Source organism: Dasypus novemcinctus, chromosome 8 (genome assembly GCF_030445035.2).
Source record: "Dasypus novemcinctus isolate mDasNov1 chromosome 8, mDasNov1.1.hap2, whole genome shotgun sequence".
Taxonomy (NCBI): Eukaryota; Metazoa; Chordata; class Mammalia; order Cingulata; family Dasypodidae; genus Dasypus; species Dasypus novemcinctus.
In genome coordinates this window covers 46939479-46960137 of record NC_080680.1, presented here as the reverse complement: position 1 = coordinate 46960137, position 20659 = coordinate 46939479, and the positions used below count along the sequence as shown (strand labels likewise).

At 38.4% G+C, this 20659-nt stretch overlaps 1 protein-coding gene across 2 annotated transcripts in view; it reads left to right on the top strand.

Annotated features, from left to right (window-relative positions):
- The window catches only part of PLGRKT (plasminogen receptor with a C-terminal lysine), a 65770-nt gene extending 47914 nt beyond the window's left edge, over positions 1-17856 (top strand). For both annotated transcript variants that reach the window (XM_004457397.5, XM_058301815.2), the window contains exons 3-5: positions 7108-7238; positions 7825-7934; positions 13294-17856. In XM_004457397.5, coding sequence (XP_004457454.1) covers positions 7108-7238; positions 7825-7934; positions 13294-13415 — 363 coding nt within the window. In that variant the 3' untranslated portion in view covers positions 13416-17856. The remainder of the gene's footprint in view (positions 1-7107; positions 7239-7824; positions 7935-13293) is intronic.
- The last annotated feature ends 2803 nt before the right edge of the window (positions 17857-20659 follow it).

The following is a 20659-nucleotide window of genomic DNA, read 5'->3' as shown; positions in this document are numbered from 1 at the left end:
TCATATTTAGATATATATTTTGGTGCTGTTAATTGTGTTCACAATGTTGTGCTATCAACACCACCATCCATTATCAAAACACTTGCATCATTCCAAAGAGGAACCCTGTATAATTTAAGCCTCAATTTCCCATTTCTTATTGGCACCCCATCCTCTGGTAACCTATATTCCAGATTCTGATCTATGAGTTTACTTATTCTAATTATTTCAAATCAGTGCTATCATACAATATTTGTCCTTTATATCTGTCATATTTCACTCAACATGATTTCTTCAGAATTCATTCATGTCATCACATGGATCAGGACTTCATTTCTTTTTAAGTCTTCTTTAATGTCTAGAGCAATGTTTTTTAGTTTAATGTGTATAAATCCTTTACAACCTTGTTTAGATTTATTTCTAGATATTTGATTCTTTTAGTTGCTATTATGAATGGAATTTTTTCTTGATGTCTTCTTCTAATTGTTAATTGCCTGTAAATAGAAACACTACTGATTTTGGGGCGTTGATCTTTTTTTTTTTTTTTAAGATTTATTTTTATTTATTCCCCCCCCCCCCACCCATCTGCTCTGTGTCCATTTGCTGTGTGTTCTTCTGTGCCCCTTGCATCCTCGGCAGCACCAGGAAACTGCGTCTCTTTTTTGTTGCGTCATCTTACTGCATCAGCTCTCTGTGTGTATGACACCACTCCTGGGCAGGCTGTGCTTTTTTCACATGGGATGGCTGTCCTTGCAGGGCACACTCCTTGCACATGGGGCACCCCCATGTGGGGGCACCCCTGCATGGCACGGCACTCCTTGTGTGCAGCTGCTCTGTGCATGGGCCAGTGTACCACTTGGGTTAAGAGGCCCTGGGTCTTGAACCCTGGGTCCTCCCGTATAGTAGGCAGACGCTCTATCAGTTGAGCCACGTCCGCTTCCCAGGGGTGTTGATCTTACACCTGTCACTTTACTGAATTCATTTATCAAGTCTAGGAGCTTTTTCTGGAATTTTTAGGATTTTACATATGTCATATCATCTGCCAATAGGGAAAGTTCTACTTCTTCCTTTCATTTGGATGCCTTTTATTTCTTTTCTTGCCTCATTGCGCTAGCAAAACTTCCAATTCCGTTAATAACAGCAACTAAAAGAAACAAATATAAATCTAACCAAGGATGTAAAGGGCTAGTACACAGAAAACTACAAAACGTTGCTAAAAGAAATTAAAGAAGAAAAAGAAGACCTAAATAAAATGAAGGATATTCGGTGTTCCTGGATTGGAAGATTAAATAAATATTGTCAAGATGTCAATATTGCCCAAAGCAACTTATACATTCAGTACAATTCTAATCAAAAATTCCAACAACTTTCTTTGCAGAAGCCAGGAATCAAAATTATATAGAGTATAAGGACCCCAAATAGCCAAAGCCATCTCAGCAAAGAAAGAAGTTGATGGATTCACACTTTTCAACCTTAAAACTTATTACAAAACCACAGTAATCAAAACAATAAGGGTACTACAGATCAAGTAGATACAACCCCAGGTATTGGTTTTTCTGAGGGCTACAGCGACCCACAGGTTCTATGGTCATGTCAGATGGAGTTCAGTGCCATGTCAGTTGGCCCTACTTTGGAGTTTGTGTTTCTATGTGATGGAGCTGGACACAGATGTGATCTTTGTCCACAAGCCTCTCCTGTTACTTTTACCGGATCTGTAGTTGGTGCTGGGGTTTATTGTATACCCAGGGGACCTGAATCTATGGACTGACCATGTGATAGCCAGGCCCTCAGCCTCAACAGACTTGCAACTCCTGCACTCTGGTTTATTGGACTTACCCTACTCAGCTAACATGGAGGTGAAGAAGGTCAACCACCACACCAGGGAGCCAACAGTGCCTACAACTGAAAGCAGGAGAATTGCATCCATCATCCATGTGGACTCTAAGCCCCCTCTTGATATGGATGTGGAGTGGACACAACCATTCTAAGGTCCACAGGATAGAGGAATAGAGTATGGATTAGAGTGGACTTACTGATATTCTATTCATGAACTATTGTGATTAGTAATCGAAGAAAATGTGGCATTGGTGTGGAGAAAGTGGCCATGGTGGCTGCTGAGGGTAGGGAGTGGGAGGAAGAGATGTGATGTGGGGTAATTTTTGGGGTTTGGAGTTGTCCTGGGTGGTGCTGCAGGGACAGTTACTGAACATTGTATGTCCTCCCATGGCCCACTGGGTGGACTGTGGGAGAATGTGGGCTATGGTGTGGACCATTGACCATGAGGTACAGCAGCGCTCAGAGATGTATTCACCAAGTGCAAAGAATGTCTCATGATGAGGGAGGAGGTTGTTGTTATGGGGGGAGGTGTTGGGTAAGGGGGTGAGGGGTATATGGGGACCTCATATTGTTTGAATGTAACATTAAAAAAATAAATGAAGGGAAACGGACTTTGGCCCAGTGGTTAGGGCGTCCGTCTACCATATGGGAGGTCCGCGGTTCAAACCCCGGGCCTCCTTGACCCGTGTGGAGCTGGCCATGCACAGTGCTGATGCGCGCAAGGAGTGCCTTGCCACGCAAGGGTGTCCCCCGCGTGGGGGAGCCCCATGCGCAAGGAGTGCGCCCGTGAGGAAAGCCGCCCAGCGTGAAAAGAAAGAGCAGCCTGCCCAGGAATGGCGCCGCTCACACTTCCCGTGCCGCTGACGACAACAGAAGCGACAAAGAAACAAGATGCAGCAAATAGACACCAAGAACAGACAACCAGGGGAGGGGGGGAAATTAAATAAATAAATAAATCTTTTTAAAAAATAAATAAATAAATAAATGAAGACAAAAAAAACACAAGGTATTAACATAAGGACAGACAAGCTCAGACATCAACCCTCACATTTAAATGGCCAGCTGAATTTTGATAAGGTGGCAGAGACTACTACTAGGAAAACTGGACCTCCATTTGCAAAAAAAAAAAAGGACCCCTTCTTCACGCCATATATATAAAAATCAACTCAAAATGGATCAAAGGCCGAAATATAAAAACTGAAACTATCAAGCTCCTAGAAGAAAACATAGGGAAGCATGTTCAAGGCCTTGTGTTAGACAGTGGTTTCTTAGACTGTACAATAGCCAATCTCTACTTTTGAATGGGGAGTTTAATACATTTAAAGTCACTGCTGATAATAGAAGTCTTTCTTCTGTCATTTTGCTACTTAACCTTTGTAAGTCTTATACCATTTTTGTCCCTTACTTCCATTAAAGCCTTCTTTATATTTATTTGCTTTCTTGTGTTGTAAGCTTTTGAGTGCTGTCTTATTTCTATCCAGATATGTTTTTCATCTGTTTTCATTTTGGTTACCAAAGGATTAAATTTTCACATCCCAAATATGTCATAATTATGTTTTGTTTGGTACCAACTTAACTTCAGTAGCATGCACATATACCTTTCCTCTACCCATCTGTCCCAACACCATTTTCTGGGTACTTGTTACCACTTATATCTTTATACATTGTATGTCCAAAAATATAGATTTTTTTCATCACTTTTTATGCATTTGCATTTTAACACCTGTAGTAAGTAAGAAATGGAAGTTACATGCCAAACAGTACAATACAGTAATACTGACAATCATAATTACACACATGGTTACTTTTACCAGTGGTCTTTATTTTTTTATTCTGCTTTGAATCACTATTTAGTGTCCTTTCATTTCAGTCTGAAGAACTCCCTTTAGCATTGTTGATAGGGTAGGTCTACTGGTGAAGTGCTCCCTCAGATTTTGTTTATCTGTGAATGTCTTAATCTCTCCCTCACATTTTAAAAAATATATGTTTTTAGATATATATTTTTTTATATTTTTAAAATATAAAATATGTCCCCCCCTATGCGGGGGACAACCCTGCATGGCATGGCACTCCTTGCATGCATCAGCACTGCATGTGGGCCAGCTCACCACATGGATCAGGAGGCCCTGGGTTTGAATCCTGGACCTCCTATGTGGTAGGCAGATGCTCTATCAGCTGAGCCAAATCTGCTTCCCTCTCCCTCACTTTTGAAAGAGATTCTCACTGGATGTAAAATTCTTGGCTGACATTTTGTTTTCCTTCAGCACTTCAGCTATTTCAACCCATTTCTTATTTGCCTCCATGGTTTCTGATGAGAAGTTGGCACTCAATATTATTAGGATTCCCTTGTATGTAACGTATTGCTTTTCACTTGCAACTTTCTGGACTTTCTCCCTGTCTTTTCTTCTTAATAGTGTAATCATATATGACAGGGTATTTTTTTCTTTGTGTATCTCCTGTTTAGTGGTCACTAAGCTTCTTGGATGTGCATATGCACACCTTTTGCCAAGTTTGAGACATATTCTGTCATTATTTGACTCTTCCTTCCACCCCTTTCTCTTCTCTTTCCAAGATTCCTTTATTGCATATATTTGTGTGCCTGATGGTGTCCCATAGCTGTCTTAGGCTATTTTTACTGTTATTAAATCTTTTTTCTTTATATTCCTCAGCCTGGCTCATTTCAAATGTCTTGTCTTTAAGTTCACTGATTCTTTCTTCTCTCAGCTCCATAATGTTCTTGAAACCCTCCTGGGCATTTTTCTTTTCAGTTATTGTGTTCTTCAACTCCAGTAGTTCTGTTTGGTTCCTTTAAAAATTTCTCTTTCCTTAGACTCTCATATTATTCATTCATTGTTTCCCTGGTATCCTGTCATTCTTTTCTTCATCTCCTTGAGCATTTTAAACATCATTTTTTAAAGGCTTTGTTTGGTATGTCCTCATTCTCATCATTTTCATTGGTGCATTCTGTATTTTTATCCTTTTCCTCTGGTTTGGCCCACATTTCTTGTTTCTTTGTCTTGTGTTTTTTCCATACTGTGCATTTTAATATTGCAAAATGTTAACTCTGGGATTTACAACCTGAGATGTCTGTTTCCTGGATTTGTAACTGGCTAGTGATAAGACAACGATTCTTTTCAGCTGCATCTCTTCTGTTAGGAAGGTCTGACCAAGGTATATGCACTGTGCAGGGTTTTTCTTTACTTTCTGGACCCATGTCTTATCCTGGGCTTTTGCTTGTTCCTGTTTATAGGAGTTTATTTGCCCCCTCTTTTTTCCAGGGGACAAACCTCCCTCTCCCTGGTATCATAAGCTGGCAGGCCTTTGTCCTAGACTATCCATCTCTATAGTTTTTTAATACTCCTTTTGTTGTCTCATGCAGCTTTTCTGAGGACAAATTCTGGGAGGAGGGTCACCCTAGAAAGGACTTTCCCAAGTCCGCCTTTCCTACCCAAAATAGAGCCAAGGACCCACAAAGGGGGAACAGATTGTCTCTAAAGTGCCCTCTGGAAGGGTGGCAGGAAGGATGCCAAAAACTTTTCAATAGCTTCCCAAAGCTGAGCTTTCCTTGCCTGCCTAGATAATATAACCCTTCAGCTAATTTTCCCCCATAACCTTGAGGAAGCCCTGCATCTTTAAACTCCACTGCCTCCACCCCTGCCCAGGAAGGGTTGAAACAATGGCTGCCACCGCCTTTGTCTGGGGCAGGGTTGAAACACTGGCCCCTGCTGCCTTTTTTCAGGGTGGTTTGAAAAAAATAGCTGCCTTCAGAGCCAGGACCAAGTGATCTGAATTTGCAAATCAAAAGCCATGATCAGGGAAGTGTATGTGGCTTAAGTGATAAGGCCTCCACCTACCATATTGTAGGACACTGTCTCAATCCCCAGGGCCTCCTGGTGAAAAAGAAGAGAAAGTGTGCCTGTGTGACAAGCCAGTACTCATGTAGATATCCACATGGTTAGCCAAGTGCCCACATGGTGAGCCAAGTGCCCATGCGAGTGCCTGTGTAGCCAGCCAAATGCCTGCTTAATGATCCAAGTGCCTGCATGGCGAGCCAGTGCCCACACCATGAGCAAGTGCCTGTGTGGCGAGTCAGTGCCTGCGTGGTGAGACAGTGCCTGCACAAGTGAGTCATGCAGCAAGATGATGATGCAACAAAAGAGAGATGAAAGGGAGAGTCAAGATGAGGCACAGCAGAGACCAGAAACTGAGATGGTGCAATTGACAGGGAAGCTCTCTTCACATCAGATGTCCCTAGGACTGAATCCCGGTGAATTCTAGAGGAGAAAGACAAGAAGACAAAAAGAGAAATAGATACAGAAGAGCATACAGTGAATGGACACAGACAGCAAAAACAGCAGGTGGGGGAAGGGGAGGGGGAGGGAAAAAAAGCCATGATCAGTGATCAGCTGTGCTCACCCTGTTCTTACAGAAGAGGACTTTTATGTCCCTTCATGTTACCACCCTTAGCCAGGGACTGGACATTGTGGTGGCCTCTCATGATGGGTGCTGGTATTCATGGCACAGAGAGAACAATTTACAGTTTTTTACCTGGTTATCATCCTCTTCCTCCTGCCCTTCCCTGGATGTTGTACAGTGTTCTTCTGGCCTCTGGAGTTTCCAAATAGTTATTTCAGACAGTTCTTGTCTATTTATTAGTTGTTTTGGTGGAAGAACTGAGTCCTGGAATTCCTTACTTCATCATCTTCCTCAGAAGGAAGGCTTGCATCAGGACTTTTTTTTAAAAGCTCTTCAGGTGATCAGTCTGTAGCCAAGGCTCAAAACCACTGATCTTGGGCTTGTCTCTGTCTTGAGTGGATCCACTTCCCTTTTCGTAACGAGATAAATAGTTAATTCCTGTACCTATATCACTTTTGGGAATATTATGAGCTATCATATAAATTTTTTGAATAAACAATGTAGCAAGAATGAATTTCACATGCTAAATAATCGTGTGCAAAAACTCAAGTTACATTTTACTCACTAATTCAATACAAAATGAGCCTTAGTTCCTACTAGTGAGAGCAAATTTAGTTTTCACATGTCAAAGTAACTCAATTAAAGAAAATATATACAAATTTTAAAAAATAAAGAAAAAAGAGGTAACTTAATGACTTGTAGCCCTTGGGAATAACTGTCAAAAGGGACTTTAGTCAGTTTATTAAGGTTTTTTAAAAAATAATGAATCAAAGCAATGGAAGAATGAAAATCCACTGGAAAGGTAAGCAGATTATTAACTATGTGCCTAGACTCAAAAGATGAGTAACCACACTTTGTTTGTTCTTCTGTCTTCAGCTGGAAAGGCAGCTAATGATGCAGAATGAAATGAGGGAAAGACAAATAGCCATGCAGATTGCTTGGTCTCGGGAATTTCTCAAATATTTTGGGACTTTCTTTGGTATGGCAGCCATCTCTTTAACAGCTGGGTATGTTAGCTATTTATTTTAAATTTTTCTTAAATAATTTACTTCCTTTTGTCTTTGCCATTGTCATATGTTTATTAAATTGGCCAAGATAGCATATGGTCTAAATAGTAGTGTTTGGTCCAAACAAAATAACCTCTGATAGCTCAGTCTTCTGAGATAACTCTGTAGAACCAGGATAGTAATATTTAATTCTGCCTTTAGTTTCTTAGACTTTTTTGTCCTTTTCTCCCTTCTTTTAAGTTAGGGAGATGACTGTCTTGACACCAACATAGGGGTGGCCTCAACAAGGTTATCTCCACAGTCTCAGAGAGGGTAGATATCAATCAGTGCCCAGTTTAAATACTAGGAATCTGAGTCTCAAAGCCAAATAAAGATGAACAAGTCATAGACCTTGCCCTTGAGAAGTACAGAACCTGGTAGGGGTTATTGCTAAGGAATCCTGTCTCTATAGAAAACTCAAGTGTATTAAGTAATTTTGAAATGGAGACACTCTTCCAAAACACAGGCACATGTTTTTTAATTGACTATAGAGATATGTATTTACAGATTGTTTCTTCATATTGGTTTCTTTTTGTTCTTGAAACAGAGCGATAAAAAAGAAGAAACCAGCCATCCTCTTCCCTATCGTTCCATTAGGCTTTATATTTACCTACCAGTGTGACTTGGGCTATGGAACCCTTCTACAAAGAATGAAAGGTAGGTCTAAAATAAACCAGGATTCATATTTTCTGAATCATTATGACCCCTTGACTTAAGGAAAGTCTGAGAAAATCCTCTTCTCTGAGCCTTGCAATGGTCAACATTTCTGCTCCCTTTCACACTGAAGTATGCTGAAACCAGTTCATATCCGCTCGTGAGAACTGATTGTTACATTTTCAGGAATTTTGGAAGCTGGTTTTTAAACAGTCATTCTTTAAAATTAAGTTATATAAACCTACAATTAAATAATAAAAATAATAGTATTAAATTATTTTAAAAATAAAGATGCTATCTTAACATGGCAACTACCAAACTAAAAGAAACTGTTGGTGACATAGCCAGTTAAGTTATCAGTGAAACTCCTCTCTTGGTCTGTCTGTTTCTTTTGTTTCAAAACCATTTAATGTACACTACAAAGGTAAATTTATAACTTGAAATGTGAAATATTTCTTTTTATTTAGGGTTAAGAGCAAACTACATAAATGTTTAAGTAAAAATTTTAGAGTTCCCTGTTTTCAAACTTGCTAGTAGCTTAGTTATTTTTAACTGCTTTGTTATTTGAAAAGCTTTTACATTTAGATCTTGCTTCATTTACAATACATTCTTAGGATGTAGTAAATAAAGCATTTCTTTAAAAACAGAACAAAAACAAAGGTATTAAATATTCAAAACTCAACGGTTTGTAATTATTTTACTATTATCTGCACTCAGGCTGTTTACAAATATTGTATCTATCTGGCAGAAATACAGATGCAATAAAATACAGATGCAGCTCCACCTTCACAGATGTCCTTTTGGTAGCTTGGAAGTGGTCATGGCGGGAGTATTTACACCATGAAAATCTGCAGGTGCTACAAATTAGGACTTGATTATGGTTTTTTGATTGTCTAAACCAGGGTTCAACAAACTGTGGCCAGCAGGACAGTTGCCTGTTTTTGAAAACAAAGTTTTATTGGAATACAGTCATGTCCATTCGTTTATGTATTGTGTATAGCTGCTTTCACATTACAGTGATGGTGGGGTGAGACATTACAATAGAGACCCAAGATCTGGCAAGTCTAAAATATTCACTATTTGGCACTTAAGAAAGTTTACTAACACATAGTCTAGACCTAAGAAGGGATGAAGAATACATTAATAATGCAAATTAAACTTGAAAGTACATAGTGCCTATAGCAATTATATTGTGAACAGCACAAAAAAATGGAGAAAATACTTTTATAATATTTTCACTTTTGTCCTACTCATTAACATTAATGAAAATATCAACTGTCATTCATATTGTAATAATCCTCCATCAACTGCAGTGATAGGTTGGCTTCAGATACAAAGAGTTTAGCAAAAATCAGTGAAAGTATTACTATTACTATATGGAATTTATCACAGACAATATTGTACATTTAATTTTTTGTAAATTGTGTGCTGTTCTAATCAGTAAAATTTACAATAAAATTATATACATAATAAGCATATGTACTTATTTTTCAGAGAGCTGGTTGTTAAACATTCACCAGCATACCACTGCTCTCACAGAACCCTAACTCGTATTGCCCTGGAACATGGAGCTGCTGTCACAGAAGTCATTCCTGTCCTACAGGGCTGGAGTGACTCATTAGTCTAGGATATCCATGTCCCCCAAATTCCTACCATTTCCCTACAAGGCTCCCTATATTCCTACTTCTTGAGCCTTCAACCCGCAGCATAATGGGAACGATGCTGTCTTAGTTATGGACGCATCATTATCTCAGAAGCCCTGTGGGAACTGGTTTGGTATGGGAAAGGAAGAAGAGGTACAGACAACTCTCTAGGTACTGGGATTCTGGAGTAAGGCATCTCATTCTTGAGCCTAGGCACATACTTTAAAATGGAAATGCATTTCCATTTTAGAAACTATGCTAAATGTCCATGGGGTCAATTGTTACTGGTATCTAAGTTTAGCAACATTGTGGGCAAATCAGCATTTTATTGTTGATGGCCTAGAAGTTGATTTGCAGCATTATCTACACCAATCTACAAATTAACTTTTGGAGTACAAACCCATTTTCAGCTGAAAAATTACTGTACATAACTGATTTACAATGATCTGTTCAGTTTCACATTACTCATCTGCTTAAGAATTCATTGATATGTTTCATTGTTTATATGGAGATGAAGATTCTCTGTGGCTCATAAAAATTAACATGTAATATAAAGAAATGTCAACCCTATTACACACCTTGCCTTCATCACATTCCTAATAGAGAGCAAGTTTTATTTTCTAGGAAAGTTTTCTTTGTATTTTTGGAAAGTAATTTTAGTACAAGAGCATCTGAGTTTATGGAATATAACATTTTCAACTTTCAAGGCATGCTATGGGAATTTTTTTTTTTTTAAGATTTATTTTTTATTTCTTTCCCCTCTCCCCCCATCCCCAGTTGTCTGCTCTCTGTGTCCATTTGCTGTATGTTCTTCTGTGACCACTTCTATCCTTATCAGCAGCTTTGGGAATCTGTGTTTCTTGTTGTTGCATCATCTTGCTGCGTCAGCTCTCCGTGTGTGGGCGGCGCCATTCCTGGGCAGGATGCACTTTCTTTTGCGCTGGGCGGTTCACCTTATGGGGCGCACTCCTTGCGCGTGGGGCTCCCCTACACGGGGTACACCCCTGCGTGGCACGGCACTCCTTGCATGCATCAGCACTGCACATGGGCCAGCTCCACGCAGGTCAAGGAGACCTGGGGCTTGAACCATGGACCTCCCATGTAGTAGGCGGGTGCCCTATCCATTGAGCCAAGTCCGTTTCCCACTATTGGAATTTTATGTAAAGAAAATAACACTTTAGAATATGTCAAGAAACATACCTCATTAGAAAGCTAGGTAAATTTTCTAACTGTTAAATAGGGATAACTTCATAATATACAATCCCTGTTTGTATTTTTGGCAGTTTATCATTAGCTATTCTATAACACATACTCAGTATCTACCATATGTTAGGTGCTCTCACATGGAAAACATCTACTCTGTCTATTAGTCAGCCAAAGAGGTGCTGATGCAAAATACCAGAAATTGGTTGGTTTTTATAAAGGGTATTTATTTGGGGTAGGAGCTTACAGATGCCAGGCCATAAAGCATACGTTACTTCCCTCACCAGTCTATCTGGAGCAAGATGGCTGCCGAAGTCTGCAACGGTTCAGGCTTCCTAGGTTCCTACGTTCCTGGGGCTTGCTTTACTCTGGCTTCAAGATTCCTTCCTTCCTGGGGCTGGCTTCTCTTTCCTCTGCATGCTGACTTCCCAGGGCTTCAGCTTAAGTCTTCAGCATCAAACTCCAAAATCAAAACTCCAACATTATAAGCCCCCAACTCTGTCCTTTGCCATGCCTTTTATTTTTTATTTTTAAGATTTATTTATTTATTTATTTATTTCTCTCCCCTTCCTCCCCCCACCCTGTTGTCTGTTCTCTGTGTCTGTTTGCTGCATCTTCTTTGTCCGCTTCTGTTGTCAGCGGTACGGGAATCTGTGTTTCTTTTTGTTGCGTCATCTTTGTTGTGTCAGCTCTGCATGTGTGTGGCACCATTTCTGGGCAGGCTGCACTTTCTTTCACACTGGGCGGCTCTCCTTACGGGGCGCACTCCTTGCACATGGGGCTCCCCTACGCGGGGACACCCCTGAGTGACACGGCATCCTTGTGCGCATCAGAACTGCGCATGGGCCAGCTGCACACGGGTCAAGGAGGTCCAGGGTTTGAACTGCAGACTTCTCATGTGGTAGGCGGACACCCTAACCACTAGGCCAAGTCCACTACCTGCCATGCCTTTTATCTGTGAGTCCCCAAACACTTGATGGGTGGGACTCAACGCCCTAATCATAACTCAGTCATGACCAGGTACAGATCAGATTACAAGCATAATCCAATATTTCTTTTTGGAATTCATCAATTATATCAAACTGCTACACTGTCATTAAAGGTGTTTTAGTTTGCTAAAGACTTCCAAGGCAATATATAAGAAATTAGTTAGCTTTTCAAATGGGGATTTGTTAACTTATAAGCTTTCACTTCTAAGGGTGAAGTGTCTAAATCAAGGCATCATCAGGACATGCTTTCTCCCTAAGCTACAGCTGTGGACGATTAGGCACATGGCAGCATCTGCTTGTCTCTTCCCTTTTCTACCCTTTTCTCCCCTCTTCTTCCCTCTCCTCTGGGCCTTATTGCTTTCAGCTCTGGCTTCAGTGGCCTCCTTCAGCTTCTGTGTTCCAATGATTTCAGCTTCTGGCTCCTAGGGCCTTCTCTATGCTTCTAGGAGTTTTTCTCTGTGTCTGTGCATATTTCTTCCATTTATAAAGGACTCCAATAAAAGGATTAAGACCCACCCTGGATCACACAATCTAATTAAAGGCCCTAAACTGAAGTAATTTAATCAAAATGCCCCTCCTACAATAGGCTTACAAGCATGGGAATGGATTAACTCTAAGGACATGATCTTCTGGGGTCTGCCCAGCTTCAAACTGTCACAAATGGCCTAATTATATGAAATTTTGTAAGTATTTTTACTCAGTTTTTAAGACTAAAGCATAAAAGATGCTTGCAGATGGTTGAACTCTTCTTATAATGCCTTGTTGGATTTAGAGTACAAATGAATAATATTCTAAAAGAGAAGTACTTTCAGTAAACATTTGCCTTCATTCCCTAAGCAGGTTGATGAATGCCAATAAAATGTATTATAATATAATTTTCTTAAAATTGTGCTAATTAGTCTTCAACAATAAAAATTGGCAAAAGTCACTGGTCCCAAGAAAATATTGTATTATCAAGCTGTTGCCTAGAAAAGGAATATTTATTAAAATATGTGTCTGTGTGTATTGTGTATTATACAGACTGAAGAACATTTAATATTATTGGAGACATTTATAAGTGGTTTCTGGTGAAAGCTTAGCTTTCCTGAAAATTTAGAAATTTTAGGAGATTTTATTTTCTCTCATGCCCCTTAGGATATATTAAGGGCCAAAAGGAAGGACTATGTGTGGTTCTCCCACACTAAGCCTCTGCAAATACAACTAATACTGGTCATCTTGACTTTTTTCCAAAGAAAAAAGTTACCTATGTTCTTGTTCTTTCTCTCCTATATTTTAAAATACTGTCTTCTGTTAAATAAAATCTTTGGTACCTGATTTGTCTTTCTGAGTCCTAAGAATTCATCACTTAACTTCCTTTAGGAGGTACATCGGTTCTCCCAAGGTAGTTGGATGCAATGTTTCCTTGTGAGACTTGCAGACATGCCTCCACTCAGAGTTCTAATTGTCACTGGAATATAGCAATCAGGCTTCTTCACAATACACTGATGAACTCTTTGTCACCCTCCATGTTTCTGTACTTTATTTAAGGTGAAGCAGAGAATATATTGGAAACAGAGAAAAGTAAGCTGCAGCTGCCAGGAGGAATGATCACTTTTGAAAGTCTTGAAAAAGCCAGAAGGGAACAGAGTAAATTCTTCATAGATAAATGAAATCATATTTACTCACCAAGTCTCAAGCACTAAATTTTTTACTTGAATCATGGTTTTTACAATTTTTAAAATGCATAAGATTTTGATATAATGGATTTTATTTTGAAATATTAAAATACAGGATGTTGTGAAACTAAAGATAAAATTTTTAACATTTAATATAAAATCATAAAGGTACTCTCTAAATACTTTTGAGATTTCCTGTGTATGCATGTGTATTACAAATATCTAAATGGAAAATTAATAAAATACATTGTTTTGAAATTCTAGAAACAAATGTCCTGCCATCACCTCATTGTTTCACATACTTTCCCCATCACATTCATCTCCCATAGATACTCATATTATTTGGATTTGTCAATTGGGTCTCATCTTCACAATACTGCAAACAACTAATTAGAATGACTAAAATGTATATCATGCTTATTTTGGTCAGGTACTCTTCCAGGTGTTTTGTATATTAATGTATTTACTTAATAGTCCCAACAATCCCATGAGGCCATCATCATTTTAAGCATGGATGGAAACTGAGACATAGGGAGGTTAAATTACTTGCCCAAAGTCATATATGAGGGGCAGAGTTGAGATTTGAACCTAGAGTTCAGTCCCTGTACCTATGGGCTAAAATGGCATTCTACCCTTTTCCCAGAGGAGTGCATGGATGTTGGTGCCAATCTATTGAATGGCATCCTGAAATACTGAACCAGGAAACTTGTCTCTGGCACCACTTCCTAGAACTTGCTCCGCAGTCAGAAGCAACTTGCAGATAGATAAAGCAGTATAAGACACAACTAAGTGAAAGCAGCTTGGGGAAAAGGATTAACTGCTTTAAGACAAACAATAGAGCACAAGAAGAGAGAAAGTCTTATTTCAAAGAGAAAAGAAGTGGCATTTGAATTCTTGCAAATGGGGGGAATTCCTAAGGCCATAAGTGAGCACAAACCTAGGGCAAGATGCAGGCTTGAAATAGATGGAGAGGACCCTACACTTCACTTTAGTTTTGAGCTGATCTTCATAGGAGTGGTAAACTCTGAAGAAGAGCACCAGTCAATGGCCAAGCCAATTTGAAAAGGTGAAAGGTGTTTTTTGCACTGATTTGTTTGTTTTTGGTAGCTACTGGCACTCAAGGAAATCTATCATATAACTAGCTCAGTAAAATCTTAAGGAATAGACAGCTCAGAGACTACATCCCACAGTTGACACTTTACAATATTAAAATGCACAGTGTGAAATTAAAGATTACAAGGCAAACAAAGAAACAGGAAATGATAGCCCATGCAAAGGAACAAGATAAAATTCCAGAAGCCATCAATGAAGAAGACCAGACTTTGGTGACTGGCCAAAGACTTAAAAAAAAAAAAAGATCTTCAGTATGCTCAGTGAGATAAAGGAAAACACAATAAAAGAGGTAAAGAATATCATGAAAGCAATGAATAATATGAGAATCTCAATAAGGATATAGAAATTTTAAAAAGGAACCAAACAGAAATGTTGGCATTGATGTCCACAGTAACTGAAATGAATGCTCTAGATGGTTTCAACATCATCTGGAAGAAGATACAAACAGTGAACTTGAAGACAAGACAATTGAAATGGTTCAGCTTGAGGAGCCTAAAGAAAAAAAAGTGAAGAGAGTCTAAGAGACCTTTGGACACCCTCAGGCATACCAATATACCAGTTATGAGAGTCCCAGAAGAAAAAGAGAGAAAGGGGCAGAAGGATGTGTGATACATATAGAATTTCCTACCTGATTGAGGATTGACCATGCCTATGCTCCCTCCTTAGGTTTTGCTCCCCATAACTCCTTGGAAGAATGCTGAGTTTTGACTGATGTAACCATGATGACTGTCCACCCTGAGTGTGTCTTGTTTTGGGGACAAAAACATATCAAGATGTTTTCCAAATATTTGCATGCAAGCCTCTGGTATTTAGCCACTTTTGTCCCTCAACCATATATATAATCTGTAGAGCCATTGCCATAGGTGTGGACATACTCAAGTGAACTTCTAACCAGTCTTGCTGATCTTTGTGAGGTAGTGCATCTCTCTATATGTAAGTTCCCCTAATAATGCTTTTGGACTGACACCCTGGCATTTACTGTCTCTTTTTTCAGAATCTCCCCTAGCCCTGATGAAGGCTAGTTTGGGGCAGACCTGGCTGGATCTTCCCATATCTCTTTCAGGGTAGTCCTGCTGCTGGTTCAGCAAGACACAACAAAGGAATATACAAAGAAATAATGGCAGAAAACTTCCAAATTTAGCAAAAGACATGGATATACATATTCAAGAATCCCAAAAAACTCCAAATAGAATAAACTCAAAGAGAACTATGCCCAGACACACAGTAGTCAAACTGCCAAATGCCAGGGACAAGGAGAGAATTCTGAAAGCTGAAAGAGAAAAGCAATGTGTTATGTACAAGGACATCCCAATAAAATTAAATGCCAGTTTCTCATCAGAAAATATGGAGGCAGACAGTAGTATGATGAAATATTTATTTTAAGTGCTGAGAAAAAAGAGTTGCCAACTGTATTAGTTTCCCAGTTCCTAAAACAAATACAATGACTCATACAATGGGAATTTGTTGGCTCACAATTTAGAGGCTACAAAAAGTCCAGAAGCAAGGCATCAGCAAGGTGATGCTTTCTCCCCAAAGTCTGTGGTGTTTAGTGCCTGGCTACCAGTGATCCTTGGGGTCTTTGGGTTTTCTGTCATATGACAATGTACATGGCAGCATCTTCTCCTTTCTTTTCTAGGTTCCACTGACTTTCAGCTTCTTTATTCCTATGACTTTCTCTCCATAGCCGTCTCTATAAGTTATCCAATAATAGGATTAAAACCCATCCTGATTCAGTTGGCTACAGCTTAAGTAAAAATAACCTCACAAAAAGGTTCTGTTTACAGTGGATTCATACACAGAAATGGATTAAGGTTAAGAACATGTACTTAACTCCAACCTACCACAACAACCAAGAATTTTATATCCAGTGAGACTGTTTTTCAGAAATGAAGGAGAGATTAAATTAGATATTCCCAGATTAAAAAAGAAAACCTGAGGGCATCTCTCATCACTAAACCTTCCCTACAAGCACTGCTAAAGGGGTTCTTCAGACTGAAAGGAAAGGACACTAAAACCTGGAGTTAAAGGTAAAGATAACCATATGAATAATTATAAATGCCAGTACTTTTGTATTGTATTTTTTGGTATGCAGTTCCACTTTCTAGTTCTTACAGGTTCAAAAATGCAAATGCATAAATAGAAATCAAAGTCTACAGTTTAGGGAAGTACATGTGGCTCAAGTAGGTGGACATCCACATACCACATGGGAGATCCTGGGTTCGATTGCTGGTGCCTCCTAAAGAAGATGAGCAAGACAGCAAGCTGACATGACGGGCTGGTATGGCAAGCTGATGCAACAAGATGATGCAGTAAGATGACGAAATGAAGAGACACAGCAAGGAAACAATGAGAGACACAACAAGCAGAGAGCAGAGGTAGCTCAAGGTTCAAAAATACAAATGCATAAATAGAAATAAAAATGCATGGTTTAGGGAAGTGGATGTGGCTCAAGCAGCTGGGTGCCTGCCTACCACATGCATTCAGTTCCCAGTGCCTCCTAAAAAGAAAATGAACAGAGAGCAGACAGCAAGCACAATGAGGAGGGTGAGAGAGAAAGAAATAAAATAAATATTGTTTAAAAATCTATGGTTTATTACCACCAATCATGGTCCATAGCATACATTTGGCACACTTTTTCCATATACCTCTATTATCAACACAGTATAGCTTGGCATTAATGCAAGAATATTATAATATTGCTGTTAACCACAGTCTATAGGTCACACCAGTTGTAGTTTTCCCACGTTTCTCCATATTCCCATCACCCTGCAATAGTGATGTACATCTTCTCTAGCGCACAGAAGGACTGTCTTGCATTTGTACCCTTAACCACAGTTCTCAAGTTGTATGGGAAATCTACACATCTGTATGATTGTTTTGCAAGTTCACAATATCTGTAACAAAAATACATTTTAAAAAATAGTATGGGTTTGGGGAAAAATACACCAAATGTAAGATAAGGAATATAGTTGGTAGTAATATTTTGACAATGCTCTGGCATAGTTTGTAACAAATGTTTCACACCAATGCAAAGAGTTGGTGGAGGGGTGATGTATGAGACCCCTGTGTGATGTTATGTATGTTTATTTTGTAAGTTTGCACTCTTTACTATATACTTATTGTTTATGTGTGTTCATGTATGAATGATATACTTCAATAAAAAAAATGTAAACCATAATGTAAAACATAAGGTAACTAAAAATTTAAAAAATTGTACAGTCTAAAATATAAACCATACTGTAAACCAAAATGGAACCGTGTTTGAAAGCTATGTTTCAATATCTGTTGTTGTTTTTTTAAATAAATCTTTTAACAGTCAAAATCCATGGTTTAGTAAATATAATTATAAAGGTATTATTTGTAACAAGTATAAGAAAAAGGAAAAAAAAAAAAAAAAAAGAAAAAGGTGGGGGATAAAGGGGTATAGAAACAATATATGTGTATGCTATTGAAGTTAAATTGTATCAAATCAAACATGATTGTTTTAGATTTACAAGTTATATTTAAACCCCATGGTAACCATAAAGAAAATACCTGAGAAATATTTACAAAAAGAATGAGAAGCAACTAAAAATGGTGCACTAAAAAAGAAATATGAAAGTAGGTAATAATGGAAGAATTGCAATCCAAAAGTGTTAGACTTACAAAGACCAAATAGAAAATGGCAGAAGAAAGTTCTGCCGGTAGTTACTTTAAATGCAAATGAATTAAACTATACAGTCAAAAGGCAGAGATTGGCAGAATGGTTAGAAAAGACTCAATTATAGCTGTTTAACATTAAATTTTAAAAGTCTTGTAGGTGAAAGTACAATGATGGTTTAAAAATACATATCATGAACTAGTAACCAAAAGAGACCTGGGGTAGATATACTAATATTAGGATAAGCAGTCTAAGTCAAAATCTGTTATGAGGGCCAAGGAAGGCCACTATATATTGAAAAAAGGGTTAATTCAATAAGAAGACCTAACAATTATATATGCATATAACAGAGCCCCAAAATATAGGAAGCAAATGCTGACAGATTTGAAGGGAGAAATTTGACAGTTCTACATAATAGAAATTGGCCATCAGAGTAAATTCACCAACATATCAGATGCCTAAACATCAGCAAAAAATTACAAGCCATACTAGGAAACAGAAAGAGATGGACCAGTCAAAGGAACAACCCAAATATCCTGAAGAGATTCCAGATTTAAGACAGTTACTCAATGATAATCACACAAACCTCATAAATCATTTTAGAGAATTGAAAGAAAATACAACTAAGGAGATAAAGGATAAAACACATTAGGTGAGCATGAAGAACAGTTTGAAAGTCTGCAAAGAAAAATAACATACCTTATGAGAATGAAAGACAATGGATGAAATTAAAAATACATTAGAGGGGGAAAGCGGCTGTGGCTCAATTGATTGGGCTCCCATCTACCGTATGGGAGGCCCTGGGTTTGTGTGCCAGAGCCTCCTTGTGAAAGCAAGCTGGCCTGCGCCTGCAGCAAGCTGGTGGCCTGCGCCCATGGAGAGCTGGCACAGCAAGGTGACACAACAAAGGGAGACAAGCAGACACAGAAGAATGCTCAGCAAATGGACACAGAGCAGACAGCAAACAAGTCGCAGGGGGAGGGGATAAATTTAAAAAAATACATTAGAGGCACAATAAGAGTAGATTTGAACTGCTTGAAGACAAAATTAGTGATACAGAACATATGAACTGGAAAAGACAGGAGAACAGAAAGAGAAGAGAATGGAAAAAATGGAACAGGGTCTCAGAGAATTGAATGACAATGTGAAACACAAAAACATACGCATTATCTGTGTCCTGGAAGGAGAAGAGAATGGGAAAGGGGCAGAAAGAATATTTGAGGAAATAGTGACTGAAAATTTCCCTACCCTTATGAAAGACATGAATATCAAAATCCAGGAAGGGCAATGCAACCCAAACAGAATAAACATAAACAGACCTACCCTGAGATATCTACCTTTTAGAATGACAAATATCAGTGATAAAGAGAAGATTTAGAAAGCAGCAAGAGAAAAGCGAAGTATCACATACAAGGGAAACTTGATAAGATAAAATGCTGATCTCTCATCAGAAACCGTGGAGGAGAGAAGGAAGTGATATGATGTATTTAATGTACTGAAAGAGAAAAACTGCCAGCCAAGAATTCTCTGTATTCAGCAAAACTGTCCTTCAAAAATGAAGGGGAGTTCAAAGTCACACACAAACAAAAACTGATAGAATTTGTTACCAAAAGATCAGAATTACAAGAGATACTAATGACTATAGATGCAAAAATCCTCAACAAAATACTTGTGAACAGAATCCAAAAGCACATTAAAGGAATTATACACCATGATCAAGTGGGTTTTATCCCAGGTATGCAAGGGTCATTTATTGTAATAAGCCACATTGATAAATTGAAGAAGAAAAATCATGATTCTCTCAATTGATGCAGAGAAGGCACTTGACAAAATACAGCACTCTTCTTGATAAAAACACTCCAAAAGATAGAAATAGAAGGAAGCTTTCTCAATATGGTAAACACCTTATACGAAAAACCTATAGCTAGCATTGTACTCAGTGATAAAAGAATGAAAGTTTTCCCACTAAGGTCAGGAACAAGACAAGGATGCGCACTGTCACCATTATTATTCAATATTGTTCTAGAAGTTCTAGCTAGAGCACTTTAGGGCAAGAAAGAAGAAGAGGCACCCAAATAGGAAAGGAAGAAGTAAAACTTTAACTATTTGCTGATGACATCCTATATCAAGGAAATCCTGAAAAATCCACAATAAAGCTACTAGAATTAATAGATGAGTTCAGCAAAGTGGTGGGATACCAGGTTAATATGCAAAAATCAAAACCATTTCTATACACTACTGATGTGTACTCTGAGGAGGAAATCGGGAAAAAAAATCCATTTATAATAGCAACTAAAACAGTCCAATATTTAGGAAAAAAAAACTTAACCAAGGACATAAAAGACTTGTATTCAGAAAACTACAAAACATTGCTTTAAAAAACTGAAGAAAACTTAAATAAATGGAAGGACATTCCATGTTCATGGATTGAAGACTAAATATTGTTAAGATGTCAATTCTACCCAAACTGATTTACAGATTAACT